Genomic DNA, 15269 nt, shown 5'->3' with positions numbered 1-15269 from the left:
TGCTTGGAAAAGAACTTACTTTGGAGTCATAATGACTCAGTGGTACTTGTTACTGCCACGCATTAATAGAGTGACTTTGAGCTAATCACCAATCATCTTTAAGCCTCATTTTCCTTATCTTCTAAAAAAAAAAAACGGGCAGAGTAGATTTTCTGTAGGGTTCATTTTTGTCTCTAAGATCCTATCGGTGTAACAGGGCTTTTTATCTTGGGCCTGTCCATCTTTGTATTATCCTGGACCTTATTTCTTGGAATCTGAGAATCCAATTTACATCTTCATTGTACTAAAGCCTATAAAGACATTTTTAAAGAGTCACTGGATTACAGTTGTCACTGTCTCCAGACATCATCATCATAATAAATCCTCATTAAGAAGCATTTATTGGGGCGCCTGGATGGCTCAGTCGGTTAAGCGGCCGACTTCGGCTCAGGTCATGATCTCGCGGTCTGTGAGTTCGAGCCCCGCGTCGGGCTCTGTGCTGACAACTCAGAGCCTGGAGCCTGTTTCAGATTCCGTGTCCCCCTCTCTCTCTGACCCTCCCCCATTCATGCTCTGTCTCTCCCTGTCTCAAAAATAAATAAACGTTAAAAAAAAACTTAAAAAAAAAAAGAAGCATTTATTGTTCACTAATGTATGTAAGATACACGAGTCAGAGATGTACATATAATCATATATTTAATAAGAAAAACTTGTAAGAATAGAACGAGCCAAAGTCTTTGCAGACTAAGTATGAGTCTTTTAGCGTGGCTAGATTTTGTTGGAATGCTCTATTTTATTTATTTATTCATTTTTTTTATTTATTTAGGTCTTGGCCTCTTTCATGGTCTTGGGTATGCACCCTGAAAATAATAAATAAAATCAAGAAAATATGTTTGTCTTTATTAAGTCTCTTGGTATGGTAATACCATTTAGAAATGTTTCTTTTTTAATGAGTCTTGTGTTTTTAATATAACTGAAATAATTTGATGGATGGGTACTATAAAAGTAAAATCAAGGCTATTATTCTCATATGCCTGTAGACAATCAAATGCAATTCGCTATAAAAATAAGTTGCACTTAGCAACAGAAAAAAAATACAGTTATTTGTAGGAAATGTTAAGCAACTCGTTAGCTTGCTTAGAGGAAAAAAAAGAAAGTCAAATAAAAAGATGTCTTTTTATTTTATTTTATTTTCTCAACAGTACTTACCACTAACAAGGCTAATATTAATTCAGGGTAATTATTATTAATAATAATTCAGGGTGATTATTTTAGTTTTCCACACTGAATAGTTAGATATCAGGCTTTAAGGATCTTTAATTCTCAGCTCTTTCCCCTCTGTGGAATTAAGGCTGTTCTCCCAGTCAATCAGATAAAAATCAATAATATTGAGATCGAAGTCCTCAAACACCACAAACTAGTTTTAAACTGCATGCAAGCCTGAGCTGGTGTTTAATGCCTCTATTCTCTTCCTCCATAGGCGTTTATGTCCATGTTCCAGATCCTCACCCAGGAAGGATGGGTAGACGTAATGGACCAAACCCTAAATGCTGTGGGACACATGTGGGCACCTGTGGTAGCCATCTATTTCATTCTCTATCACCTCTTTGCCACTCTGGTGAGTTTAGCATTTCTTGTCAATTATATCTTAGTACCGTAGTGGGGTAAGCATCAACCGGTTTCTGTGGCCTCTTTTCAATGTCAAAACGAGAGTCAGAGAACCAGTGTAGAGTAGTCCGGCCACATGAGGTCTCTTCCAGTCTAAATTTCTATGACTCCAACTGCTTGAGGAACTAGATTCCAAATTTGAGTAAGAGGAGGGCTCCATCCTATACGCCAGTGTCTGCCTGAGGGAACACGAGATAAAACATAATGGAAATCCGATATTCAAGTACATGGTTAACCATCTCTAAGTGTTCCCAGAACTATGTCATTATTATTGCTGCTGCTATTATTGTTATTTATCAGGTGGGGACACGCTCTTCAGTTTCACTGCTTCCATTCCAAAGCTGAGATTAAACTGAAGACCTTGACCCTAGGGTGCAGTTAGAAGTCAGCTCTGTGTTTCTGGGCTGTGTGGCTGAAAGAAACACATGGGAAAAATTAAAACATAGAGTCACAAATATTGCAAAAAGCATCATGAAAACAAAATACCAAAACCCGGGAAAAATTGACTTCTATCACACAAGGAGAATTTTCTTTTCAATGCATGTGCATGAAACAGAAAGGAAAAAGTTGTGAAATATGGCCTTGACATAGTAAGGGATATAATTCTCAGGTCTTTCTAATGGCCAAAGTACATCCCCTTATAATAAATGTGTGTATATTTAAGAAGCAAACTTAAGCTCTATTATGTTAAAAGTTCTAGTGTAAGGACCCAAAATGTTATCCTTTATCAGAAACACATGAAATTAAAAAAACAAAAAACAAAAAGCCCTGCTGTTGCTAAAAAGCAGAACGTTTCATAATTTCATTCCTAATGTTTGGAACAACCAAGGTAGGCAGTGTTCCCACTTTACAGATGATGAAACTGAGGCTCAGAGGAGTTAAGTAACACACCCAACATCATGTACAGTGTAAATGCTAGACCCAGGACGTTCCCATGTCTTCCTGGTCTCATAGCCTGTGGTCAGGCAGCTACGTTGTTATTTCCTACGATTGTGAAGTTTAGCATTATCACTGAAAATGTCTTCCTGGAATCAAACCTCTCTCCAAGAGTCACTAAAATAAAACAAATTACAAATGGGCACTAAGATTCCTTCCAATTTTAAATGTGAACTAAATAGGTGCTTCAGAAATTAGATGTGTTCAAGGTTGCATTTGCTATAGGCAGAACCTTTCTTTCGAAAGGGAGCAAATAGGTCAAAAAGTGTATAGGGATACATTGTTACATGGTGTAACGTTTTAGGTTCAAACTGTAGAACCACATAGAAATAGTTTTGGCATTTTTTACTTGGGGTGACTTTTAAAATATGCACAAAAGGAAAGAACCTTCTGCAGAAGGAATGGAGGCCTGGTTTCCAGAGCCAAATCCGCCTGCGCCTCATGACATTGGCCCTGAGGGCTTTGCATCCTGTCTTCTGGGACCTTTAAGTCTATCTCATTCATCCATCCATCCATTCATTCATCCATCCACACACCCATTTGTCAATTCAACTAATGTTTATTAAGTACCTACTCTGTTTAAGTTCCTGTATAACTATGGAATAGCTTGGAGACTATTGATCATAGTTAAAGGTAGGATAGATATGATTGAAATCATCTATGTATAGTAATAATCTAATTGTTCTTCTATTAAAACAATACATTTGTTTGCTATCCTCATGGCAGATGTTTCACACAAATTTGATCCTTTAGTGAAAGTCTCACACAATACGAAAGCAAGAAGAAAAATGATTCGGCCTAGTAAACTGTTTATACCAAACCAATTTTTTTTTCAAAAATTGAACTACAGAGATCACTAAGTACTAAGATCACTGAGATAATGAAATAAAATACTAAATCTTGTATGTAGACTTCTTGGGCAGTCTGAATTTTCCTTATGGGACCAAAAACATACCATCAACAGTGGGACACTGAGGCACTTCCAAGGACTTCCGAGGTTCACCTGCACCCCTGGGAATCCACAGAGCACATCTGGAAAACCCATTATGTAACTCTGCTGCTTGAAGTATCTGCCCAAAGTATTTATTATAATTTTTCCATTGTGATTTTCAAAAAGTGGTTCTAAGTTAAAACTATAAATTGAAACAGTTTCTTCTTTTATTCATTATCTTTCTCAAATCTGTAAAGCAATGAGGGCATTTTGGTAAATCAGGTGAGAAAGTACAACCTTCGAAGTCTAGATTCAACTTTTAGCTCCACTGGTCACTGGATGTGTGACTTGGGAAGAATCAGACTTCTCTTACCTCTCTGTTGCTTTGTATCTGAAAATGAGGGTAACGATGCCCCACATACCTACTTTCCAAGATGCCATCTACATGGGAGCTGTATTTTGGGGGATGTATTAGCCATGGGATAAGAGGGTGATCACAGCTATCACCAACACTGAGTTTAAATAAGATGTTGTGTGCATTTAAAGCTATACATTTGTAAAGGCTAAACATTTAATATGTTCAGGTGCTTTTAATTTACAGAAGTAAAGTATTACTGATCAATTTAAAGCATCATTGATGCCCATTCCTAGACCGAGTCCTTCTCTGCTTTAATGTTTCCTTCTTCTGCCGCACCATGTCTCCCAGATAATGACTGGGATGTATTTGGTATGAATCTATCGTCCAGTTTTAAATCATATTTTACTGAATTTAACATGCTATTAACTATAGGAAGACTCTTATTTTGGCTAACATTAACAAGAAACAACAATTAAACCAAACACACATAGATAAGTTGCATGCCAGTTTTATTTAGACTGTTGAAATGTAAAAATAAACGTGTGTCTAAAAATCAATGAAATGAAGTAGTTTCCCACATATATATGTATCCATCAAAAATATGTAATGTTTTAAATTTAAGGTTATAACCTACAAACAGTTTATACCATTAGTTTTTAAGATTTATATTAATTTTCCAGTTGAGAAGCTATGCTCCAGTGCCCTGATGGATGTCCCTGGGACGCATGTCCCTGTACACTTTTCTCACTGCTATGGCCACATAGCACGCTGAGGCCAAGTCATATTTGATCATTGTTTCCCTCCTTAAGATCATTAGTAGCAGCAATTTTCAGGGTAAATGGGATCAAACTCCACACACATTCCCCAAATACTGTTTTTGAAATCTTTTTATCCTAATGTACATAAAGTTCATTAGTATATATAATCATGAATATATGGAATATGACTGACTGTCATATTTGTTTATCAGTCCTTTCTGGTGGATATTTAAGTTGTATTCCAATGTTTTGCCCTCACAATGTTGCAACTAATACATGTGTACATTGTGTCCACTTGTGTGAGTGTTTCTCTAGGTTATATGCCAGAAAGTAGAACTCCAGGTCCTGGATCCTGTCCAGATGGCTCTATAGCATGGGTCTGCAAGCCCATATATCAAATCTGGTCCACAGGCTTTATTTATACAGCCCTTGAGCAATGCACAGGAGTGGTTTGTGCATTTTAAAATTACTATATAAGTACGCATAGAACATCATCAGTGTTGCCTCTCGGCCCTCAAAACCTAAAATATTCACTGTAGGGACCTGACACTTGCTGAGTAGTAGCTCACCCTCCCAAGTGCCGCAGTTGAGAACCCCATGTTCTTCCTTCCTCATGTATAGTTGACGTGGTTAGGCTTAAGATTATGACAGTCTGATGAGTTGGATGGTAGTATCACTTGGCCTTTAGCTTGCATTTTTGCATTTCAGTAGTTGTTGATAAGGGAGCACTTCTTCATATGCTTACTGGCCATCTTTGTGACTCACCCAATCATATTGTAAGCTTTACCTGTTTTTCTAAAAGCTAGTTAGTCTTTTTAGAATGCATTTGTCGGAGTACTACATATCCTGTGGGATAGTAGTCCCGTGACTGCTGTAGGAGTTGCAAATTTCCTCTGTTAGGCAGCATTTTGTTATTTCAATTTGTCTCTGATGGCTTTTGACATTATATTTTGACATGGTCAAAACCATCCGTTTTTCACTTATGGTCAATATTTATTCTGGACTCATGCTTAGGAAATTTTTTCCCACCCTGATGTAGGAAAAATATTCTCCTCTGTCTTCTAATTGTTTTAAATTTCTGGTCTTTAAGGAATCTTAACGTACTGCTTGTATATAGTGTGAGCCAGATAAAATACACTGCTGCAAGAAAACTCAAATTGGTTTTTCTTGACCAGATTTATATGAAGTGTTTTAAGCTTTGAGATATTTGGTTGGGTTCTCTGATTATGAAATCTAAAGCCAAAAGGACAACTACTCAGATTTTTTAAATTTATAAATTTTTTTTAATGTTTTTAATTTTTTTAAGTTTATTTATCTTGAGAGAGACAGAGCAAGCTAGAGAGACAGAGACAGAGACAGAGACAGAGACAGAGAAAGAGAGAGAGAATCCCAAGCAGGCTCTGCACTGTCAGCATGGAGCTCCAGTGTGGAGTTCGAACCCATGAACCACAAGATCATGATCTGGCCGAAACCAAAAGTCGGACACTTAACCGACCAAGCCTCCCAGGCGCCCCTATAAATGATTTTTTTTTTTAATGCGAGCTAATTAATTCAGTGAAAGAAGGCACTCCACAAGACATGAAATCTGAGTGTCCCTTTCATACTATACTACCCAAAAAGTCTTGGGACCAAAGTCACTTTGCCAGTTCACTTGAGATTTTGCCTAAAACGTGATCAGCAGTTGCTCTGCTTCTCTGGACATCCTCCAACCCACAGTCACTATGACAGGCTCTACAATGTTAGCCCAATCTGCTTTAGCCCAGTTTTCCTGAATCTCAACTGCTATGTCTAAGTACTAACCTACATCCTGGCCAGCTTGGCAAAGAGCTCAATCCCTCCCCTTTTTGAGCCTATACCTAGTACAGAAGTAGGACAAGTAAACACAGACCAACCAGCCAACCAACAAACAAATAAAACCTGTGATTTAAGACCTACTGATGCAAGTGAGAAAAGGTTGTGGCTTGCCTTCTATTAGGGCCCACATAATACTTCTGATTCCTGCTCATTCCAGCCCTACCTGATCTGAAATAGTTAAAATATTGGCAGTAAAACAGCTGGAGACAGTCTGTGGATTGACAGATAAAATATGTGGATGGAGGCCCTAGGCCTGTGTTAAATATGCATCACATCCCCTTAAAATCCAAACACAAGTTAAAATCTCCATTCCATAAGCCTGTCTTTAGGCTTGAACTTAATTAAAATGAGCATTTTTCTTAAATTGTATGCTTCTTTTTGCAAAATACTACAAAGCATTTTAATCCAAATGAAAAAAAAAAAAGTCCACATAAATATACAAGCTCTGATTTGTTTTTTATCCACACTGGCCAAGTCGTGCTGCACAAGCCAGGGAGTCCCTGATTTAGTCTTTTCAAGGACAGGCATATGCCAGGCAGCAAAATAAGAAAAAAAAAAATGTTTGGCTGCAGTTTGTTCTGGAATAAAAAACAGCAGGCTATTCCATCGCCCCCTGGGGGCACCAATTTGTCAGCCCACAATGAAAATCAAGCTTAAGTGTATAGCAAATGCATATTCATAACCATTATCTATTGTCTCTTTAAAATGTCTCTCTCATCCACCAGGTATTTATTCTGTATTTCTGTCCTGACTGATTGCGGTTTGCCCAGTGCTTGTGAAATTCGTCTCCCCCCCCCCCACCCCCCACTTTTGCCAATGATTAGGCGATAAGGACTATTGAAGATTTACCCAGTTGAAAGACTCTATTTTTTTTTTTTTTGCTCAGTGTTTTTCCCTTTATTATTGTTTCAAAGGAAAGCCCTGTGATGTGAATACTGAAAGAGAGAAAATGTAATTAAGCGTTCATTGTGGATAGTCTTTTTGTTACCTTTGAAGTGCTTAAATTAACACAGCAATCTCTTGATTTTGCTTCTGTAGTGGCAGTTTTCTGAGAATAGTCATATTTTGCTAACAAAAATGGCATTCCAAAGTGTAAATTAAATAACTTGATTTTATAGAATTCATTTAAAAGTGCATCTGTGTTGAGCATACCCCATTTTACATTGCTCTGATTGCATTTGACTTTTTGTTGACCTGTGTGAAAAACGAGATTGTTTCCAACACAGCTTGTGAGACAACTTAGGATAGTGTGATTCTAAATGGTAAAAAGGAAAAAGAAAAACACGGGATTATGGGGTGTTGACCAGGTGCCTGCTGTAGTCCTGTTGTATGCTCGAAAATAATTTTTAAAAAGGAATTATTAATAAAGCTCATTGTAGAGAGAGAAATAAAACTAAAGGTGACATTTCAGCTAATGGGCTATAGTTAAGCTGCATCAGAAGGAAAAGAAAGTAGTACAAGTTAACTTTGAAGAAGTGGGAAGGGAACGGGGAAGATTTGGAGGACAAGGACAGGACTATATGCAGAGTTAGAGAAAATGCAAAATAGAGGTAGACATTCTCAGCCAAGAAAACCCACTCAAAAAATGGTAAGGCCACCCTCTTTCAAAATAAACCATGACTTTCAGTAGTCTGAGTCATGCTGACCCAAAAGTCGAGTCTTCGGTAGAGGAGAACCTTGTTGTGCTGGGCAAAATGGTCTTGTCACAAGAAAACTGGAGGCAATAGCGATACTGGGGAACACACCCGCTTCCGTAATTTGTCAAATTGTGCTAAAATGTGTTCTGGGTAAAAGGAAGGAAAACAGATTAATTGTCTATGGTTGAATGTATAAAACTTAAACCAAAGCAAATACCTAGTAAACCCTTAGCTCAGGAGAATCTGGCTCTTTCAGTACAATGTAAGGAGTGAGAACAGCAGTTAGAGAAGGATAGAGAGGCCATAGGATTTAATGGTAGCTGAACACCTGTTAAGACACTGGAACAGGAGCCATATTGAACCCAGAAATGGGTGCTTTGAAATCCACTAAGCTAGAAGTTCAAAAATCTCACTAGTATGTTGGTATGTCATTCATAAAAATTCTAGGAACGAGATTGGATGGCCCCCCAGAGATTTAATATGGCATTTTCCCCACTAAATATATTCTCAGTGCTAAAAGTATCTTGAGCAAACTAGAAGAATTTGGTACCTGTGATATTTTAATAGTTATTCTACACTTTTTCATTGAAATTGGTGATTTGTAGTGTATCAGTATTGCTCATAAGTAAGGACGTACATGTATTACATCAGTTGTATATTACATAGTAGAACAAAGACTTGTGTTGCTTATTAATATAATGGAAAGTTATATAGCTCTCTTAAAAAGTGACTAGTAGCCAATGCCCAAAAATATACAGATGAACTTCTTTTTCTAAAGCATTGAACAAATTAAATACCACTGTGTTGAAAGTATATGTGTGCCCTAACAAAGCTCAAGAGAAAATGAAAGGATAGACCATTAGCCTCTTTTGCCCCTGAAAGTACATCTTTCAGAAAAATTGTGATGTAGTATTCTGTGCCACATTATAAATTCAAGTATTATGTAAATCCAAATATTAAAAAAAAAGTAAATCAAGCAGAGCAGGTTAATTGCATAATTTAGAACTGGCCAAGTGTAAAGGTAAAAGCGTTCCACGGAAATGAGGAAGCTCTTGTGAATCAATGTGCTGAGTCCCTGTAAAAAACCTATTTATTCTAGCAATAACATTTTAATATACACCTGTGATTCACACATATTGGCGACGGAAAACCCTTTGGCACAGCACATGTGGCGCCTGTGGGTAAACACTGACTGAAAATAAGATTCAGACGTCAATGTAATGGGTTCAGATTCCTATAAGCATCACCTCAGCTTTCTATAAAAACAGAACAAAAAAGTGCAAAAGGAAACTGGGAGAACTGGGAACGGTTCTTGCTTTCAGAACTAGGATTTGTCCCCCAATCCTATGACTTTGTCAGGGCAGTGGAGGGGTTGGGGTTTTGGAATAGCCTACACCAGATCAGCATCCCACTCAGCCCAACTGTGCACAGCACCGGGTCTGTAGGAAAAGAGTGTCTCACTGACAACGTGAATTAAATAAAACAGGAGCCGAGCTGCCACCCTCCCTTCACTTCTATTTCTTTATCACAGTGGTTACTGCCACCTTAGTCGAGTCTGAGAAAAGAACCACAAAGTAATTCTCACCTCCTTGCAATCGGCCACAGCTCAGCCCTGCCTCTCCTGCACCTTCTGTTTCCATTCCAAACAGGCAATCAAAGCCAGACGTCGTCGGTCACCTCTCACTCTAAGTGCCAAGGTGCCACCTTATCACAGTGCCTGGCAACAAGGACCAGGCTAAAAGTCCGTATCCAAATGGAGTTTGGGGAGGATATGAGAGCTCCACACAGATTTTTCAATACAGATTCTGCATGCGCCATCATGTTGTCAGGTTAATTAAGCAGCAACACCTAAACAAAGATATTTGTTGAATGAACTTAGGTTTCATGACAGTTGAAAGCAAGCTTTCAACTTTCTTTTACATTATTCTTGAATTTGTTGTCCAAACCCCTCCCAGCTGCTTCGTCCTGTGGGCGTGGGCCTTTCAATCCTCAGAGCCCTTTCATCGAGTTTGCTAGCAAAGCCAAAGCTTTTCCTTTTGGAGTCTTGCCTTCTCTCTACCTTGAAAGCCAAACTCCCAGCTACATGGGAAACCTTATATATTTAATTTTTTTTTTTTTACATTTTATTTATTTTTGAGAGAGCGAGAGAGAGACAGAGCCCAAGTGGGGGAGGGGCAGAGAGAGAGGGAGACACAGAATCCGAAGCAGGCTCTAGGCTCCGAGTTGTCAGCACAGAGCCCAACGCGGGGCTCGAACCCACAAACCATGAGATCATGACCTGAGCCAAAGTCAGACACCCAACCGACTGAGCCACCCAGGCGCTCCAAAACCTTATATATTTAATAGCCCTTTGTCAAACTGTACTTTATGCTGTGTAGTTACTGTTTCAGTGAACCAATTTAAAATAACTACATTATGCATTAAAAATTACATTTGGGAGGACAAATTTAACAGAGAGGAAGCAAATGTCATCACTTAGTGATTATTACAGCCTCCCTCTCATACCTGCCAACCTCCCAGCCTCCCTTGGTGGCATTTGGGCCAACTGCCACCCCTCCATCCTACGTCTCTGGCCTCTGGTGGCAGTGCTCTGTGATACTTAACTGCTCACCTGGCCCCTAATAAGCCACATGTTCCCAAGGCCTTGTCTTTGCTCATGCCACCTGGAAATCCGTTCTCATAATTCTCTTCCTGCCAAAATCATCTTTTCTCCTTAGTATCTTGATATCTTAGTAGCACAGGGTTGGACCCTATCAGTGTCTGACAATCTTAAATAAGTAGCACTCAGAAGACACACCGAGGCCTATTGTCCCAGATCAGCTCTCAGAAATCTAAATGCTCAGATGGCACAGAACTAAATGTGTGATACTCTGATTGGGCTTAGTTTCTGGTCCTCAGTCTTCACATTGGTATGAGCCTCACTCTCAACCCCTGCTCCAACTTTGCTTCACATTCTTCCTTTCTGACAAGGAATGACATTTTCCAGGATGGAGCTTGAGGGAAGCAGGGGGGTGCAGCAGAGGGCGGCGGCCACACTCAGGGGCAGCAGCAGTAGTGGTGCCAACCTGGGCGTGTTCAGCATCCATGACTTGGCCCCCACTTCTCACCAGAACTTGGCAAGAGGTAGCCTTGCTGGAGGTCCTGCATGGACAGGGGGTGGCCTGCACAGAGTTGGAGGTCTGGGAAGTTCTGGGAAGAGAGGGGAGGCCTGAGAGAGCCTCAGAAACAAATCTCTCTCTGTTCCCACCTGGAATGGAAGAACTTCTCAGCTTTCCTGAGAGTTGAGAGCCAGTGCATAGGAACAGCATTAGTGTAAGAGCAATGTCCCAAGCTGGAGACTAGATGGAGAGTAGAAGGGCATAAATGGAGACCCCCAAAAAGATACATCCACGTCCTGACTCCCAGACCTGTGAGTTTGGCCTTATTTGGAAAAAGGGCCTTTGCAGATGTAATTAAATTAAGGTTCTTGACATGAGACATCCTAGATTATCCAGGTGAGTCCTAAATCCAATGACAAATGTCCCTACGAGAGACAAAATAAGGACAAGACACAGGAAGAAAGAGAAGACCACATGAAGACAGAGGTGGAGGCTGGAGCGATGCCATCACAAGCTAACTAGCACCTGGCACCACTGGAAGATGGAAGGCAAGGTTCACCCTCCCCTGGAGTCTCTAGAGGGAGCGTGTTCCTGCTGACAACCTGATTTTGGACAATGGCCTCCAGAACAATCATAGAATACACTTATGTTGTTTCCAGCCACTAAGCTTGTACAACTCATTACAGCAGCCCTAGGAAACTAACACAAGGGGTGTCACTGAGATTCAGATCTTAGTAGGAGCTGCAGGAGCTGAGGTGGTGACCAATTCAGCAGAGGCCCCCAAAACAAGCACTATCACTGTCCCTGAAGGTGGACAGAGGACAGGCCACATGGCCACAGTGGACCAGACCTGATGAGAAGCACATCATTGACCTTCGGCCAACAAAAGGAATATTTATTCAAATGTAACTGAGTTTTGAAAGACTAAATTGAATTGATATAGCAAGATGCAGTTTTCAGCCATCAGCACAAATGGAGGGTTTATGGACTAAATTCAATTCATGTGTAGAAATATCAAGAAAATTATTTTAGTTTTTGCATATCTAAGTTTATGACTGCATACTTTCATACAGGCTGCACCAAACCACAGGGTTGTTGGGAGAAGATTAAACAGAAAAAGCGATAGCTGCAATTCGTTGAGCTTTTGTTGTTTTATCCATAATATTTCACAGACAAGGGCCCTGAAACTCAGTGTCTGGTCGCTAACTGAGGTCTCCCACCACAGTGCTCTTTCTCCCAGGCCGCCCACCTACAGCAACCCAGTTGAACTGTGAACCTCATAGCAGTGAGCTCAATATCATATTTATATTCCTGACCAGGCAGTGTCTGACACATCGATGGAGCCCAATCAACTGCTTGTCGAATTTAATCGAATAACATAACCTCACTGTCCTTAAGTAGCCTGCCATCTGTCTGGTGTTAGGAAAATCATTAAAAATAAAATATCCTGCCAACCCAGAAAACATCTCCATCAAGGTAGACGAGAAAGAAAACAGTTTTATTATTGAATAATCACTAAGCCAGACGGCAGTGGGCATCACAGGCAACCCACTAAAGAGACCACAAAGACAAAGCAATTTCACCTTGTATATATATTACATCTGTGTTCTCAAGATGAAAATAGTTAGGCCTCACATAAGAAGACTTGACAGGATCATTTATTAAATAGAGTTCCCCCTAAATTCACCTGGTAATTGGGGTGGCCATCTGTGGTAGCTAATTACCTTTATCTAGAAGAAAAAGAAAACTTCTCATCTCTTCAAGACAAGTAGGTACTTTTGGAATGTGGAGCCAGGTTGCTAAGTGACACTCCCATCGCTCCCCGCCCCCCTGCCCTGCCCCAGAAGAAGGGAGAAGGGAATGATAGATAGGGTGCTGTTTGGCTAGTGTTTATATATCAAAAAGGTCACCCCCCTCCCAAGAAAACCATTCTTGGGTTGTAAAATAAGTGCTGTGTGTACATGAAAGGGGGATGCGAAGAATCTACAAAGTCATGTTTTCTAAAGGAAATGCTCTAAGAAAAGGAAGGAGAACAGTCACTTTTATCATGGAGGAAATTTTTTTTCTTTTTAGATTCGTGTTTGTCCTTTAGTGGGGAGATAGGAAAACTGGTTAAATTAGACCTAGCAGCGCCTGCATAAGTGCCCGATGAGAAATAGAAATGGTGAAGGATGGCACTTCCTCGAGGCAGGAGACCCTCTGGTGGACATCTCTGAATTTGGAGTGAGATTGTAGGGGAAGGTAGATTCCTCCTCTGATATTGCTGTTGATGAGAATATCAAGGTCAGGCAAGGGGACTACACTTCAAGGGAACTATGAATGGTCCTGTTGAGAATAATGTCTGGTTAGAGAAAGACTAATATATCTGTGCCCAGATGCCCATGGTGTGGCAGACATGGTGACATCAGTAAAAATCTGTCATCTAGATGATTCTGTATCTTCTTTAAGTTCTGGTAGGATCCCAAAGGACATGGCTTTTAAACAGAAATATATTGGCACTTCTCCCAAGCCAAGCATACACTGTCAAAATTTAATAATATTTGGAAGCTTTTTTCTCCTTGTTATATACCCATGGAACTTGGAAAAGAGCTAGCTATTAAATTTTGCATAATAAATCTCTCTGGTACTTAAAAGTCATGACTGAATTGCCTTAACTTTTTTACCTTCTTGCTTAACCCTCCAATATTAACAGATGGGAATAATTTCTTAAGAGGGAAATTGAAAGGAGGAACATAAATTAGGGATGAAAAAGATTATCAAATGAATGTGGAACTTTAGAGAATTCAAACTTGAAAAGGGACTAAATATTAAATATTTTTAAAAATTCTACTTTTTTGTTGCTTTCTTTTACTTTAATTACCCATTCCAAAAAAGAAGCATATGCTTTTTTTTTAAGTTTGTGCAATGTGGTGAAATACAAAGAAAAGGGGAAAGACTGTTTTTCACAAAAGCAGGCATCATTAACATCTCTAAAGTGCCTCCTTCTGGCATTTTCTCTATTGTTCTTCTTTGTTTCTTGTTGCACTTCTACCATGTATACTGTTATTTAATGTTGTAATGTGAGCATTTTTTCAATACTATTAAAATTCATGAGTGCATTAGTTATTTATTGCTGTATAATAAGTTATGAACAATTTAAGAGCTTACAGCAATAAACATTTATTTCTCACTTTTTCTATGGGTCAGGAATCTGGAACAGGCTGAACTGAGTGATTCTAGCTCAGAATGTCTCATGAGTTTGGAGTCAAGATGTTGATGGGGCTGCAGTTGAACAACTTGACAAGAGCTGGAGGACCAGTTTCCAAGATGGATCACTCACATGGTGGGAGGCTTCAGTTTATCACCACTTGGACCTCTTTAGGCTGCTTGTGTGTCCTCATAACATGGTACCTGGCTTCCACCAGAGTGAGTGATCCAACAAAGAGTAAACTGAAACCCACAATGTCTTTTCATCACCTGGTCTTATTAATAAATCGCACACAATCATTTCCGTAACATATTCAATAGACCAACCATATTCAGCTTGGGAGGAGGCTCACAAGAGTGTGAACACCAGGGGGTCCTCTTAGAGACCAGCTACCACAATGGGAATTTTTAATGGTTGTGTGATTTTTGTAATAGAGACCTGTATAATTGTATTATCTGTCTGTCAAGCACCTTTGTATATAAAGCTTTTTATTAATACTCCAAATTATTTCCTTGGATATAGTCTCAGAAGTGGGACTGTTGAGTTATAAAAAAATAATTCTCAATTTCCATTTTAAATTGGTTTCATAAAACAAAATAATATTTTATATTATTTCAGTTAGCATATGCATTGCCTTTAGCATATTCATGATAAATACCTTAAAATTCTTATGCAGTGCTTCACAACTACATGTTCATTTTTCATTTAATGCATTCTATATAGTGTATTTTTTAGGCAGAAATTCTATAGCATATATATATATATATACATATATATATATATATATATATATATATATATATATATAGTATTTTGATACTTACGGCATGTGGGTTTTTTCATTGTTATTTAACCATTTTATA

At 39.1% G+C, this 15269-nt stretch overlaps 1 protein-coding gene across 1 annotated transcript in view; it reads left to right on the top strand.

The window, feature by feature from the left end:
* Window positions 1–15269, top strand: part of NALCN (sodium leak channel, non-selective) — a 316988-nt gene that overhangs the window by 185496 nt on the left and 116223 nt on the right. Inside the window, 1 exon segment of the mRNA XM_042979769.1 lies at window positions 1460–1597. Coding sequence (XP_042835703.1) covers window positions 1460–1597 — 138 coding nt within the window.

The sequence above is a fragment of the Panthera tigris genome, chromosome A1, assembly GCF_018350195.1.
Source record: "Panthera tigris isolate Pti1 chromosome A1, P.tigris_Pti1_mat1.1, whole genome shotgun sequence".
NCBI classification, from domain to species: domain Eukaryota; kingdom Metazoa; phylum Chordata; class Mammalia; order Carnivora; family Felidae; genus Panthera; species Panthera tigris.
The sequence above is the reverse complement of the archived record's forward strand: the minus strand, read 5'-3'. Positions and strand labels throughout refer to the sequence as shown.